The sequence below is a fragment of the Sesamum indicum genome, unplaced genomic scaffold (genome assembly GCF_000512975.1).
Source record: "Sesamum indicum cultivar Zhongzhi No. 13 unplaced genomic scaffold, S_indicum_v1.0 C02498, whole genome shotgun sequence".
NCBI classification, from domain to species: Eukaryota; Viridiplantae; Streptophyta; class Magnoliopsida; order Lamiales; family Pedaliaceae; genus Sesamum; species Sesamum indicum.
The window spans coordinates 1-732 of NW_011630639.1; the positions used below are offsets into that span (position 1 = coordinate 1).

At 52.2% G+C, this 732-nt stretch overlaps 1 protein-coding gene across 1 annotated transcript; it reads left to right on the forward strand.

The window, feature by feature from the left end:
* Positions 1–6: 6 nt before the first annotated feature.
* LOC110011528 (F-box/kelch-repeat protein At1g16250-like) lies at positions 7–726 on the forward strand (the record flags this gene model as incomplete). The annotated part of the gene is made up of 1 exon (XM_020691711.1): positions 7–726. A coding segment is annotated over exon 1 (695 nt), but the record flags the coding sequence as incomplete, so codon positions are not given.
* Between the last annotated feature and the right edge of the window lie 6 nt (positions 727–732).

The window sequence follows — 732 nt, forward strand, 5'->3', positions numbered from 1 at the left end:
CGCCACCACCAGGTCCACCACCACCACTCGAATGAGCTCTCTTTCCCGAATGTCTTGTGGCTGGAAGGTTTCGTCAACCGATGATTATCAAATTTACGCGCCGTTTTGTACCAAGAATGCCACCACGGGAGACACCTCTACCTTCATAGATTGTTACACCCCGTCCACCAACTCGTGGCATCGAGCCACTTCCATTCCAGGACACGGCGAAAATCTTGCCTTGAAGGACTTTTCCATGGCCTCTTTAGGCCACTACATTTACGTAATTGGCGGCCGCCTATGCCGTAAATCGTCCGAACCCAACATCGGTTCAGGCCCGGAAATCAACCCAAGTGTAGTCGCTTGCGTGCATAGATACAACGTCAGGACAAACAGTTGGGAAACATGCGCCCCAATGGCCCACCCCAGGTTCAACTTTGCTTGTACTGTTTTTAACAACAAAATCTATGTTGCAGGGGGGCAAAGCACATTGGGTAGGGCTAAAGGCATTTCGTCCACCGAAGTGTACGACCCGGCTTTGGACCAATGGAGATCTCTTGCCAACATGAGTAGAATGAGGTACAAGTGCGTGAGTGTTATATGGCAAGGGAAAATCCACGTCGTTGGCGGGTTCGTTGACGGGGGAGAAATTCCAGGCCCGTTCCACATGACGCGGAGTTCTGCTGAAGTTTACGACGTGCAGCGTGACAAGTGGGATTTCATGGCCCGGATGTGGGATCTCGACGTGCCCCC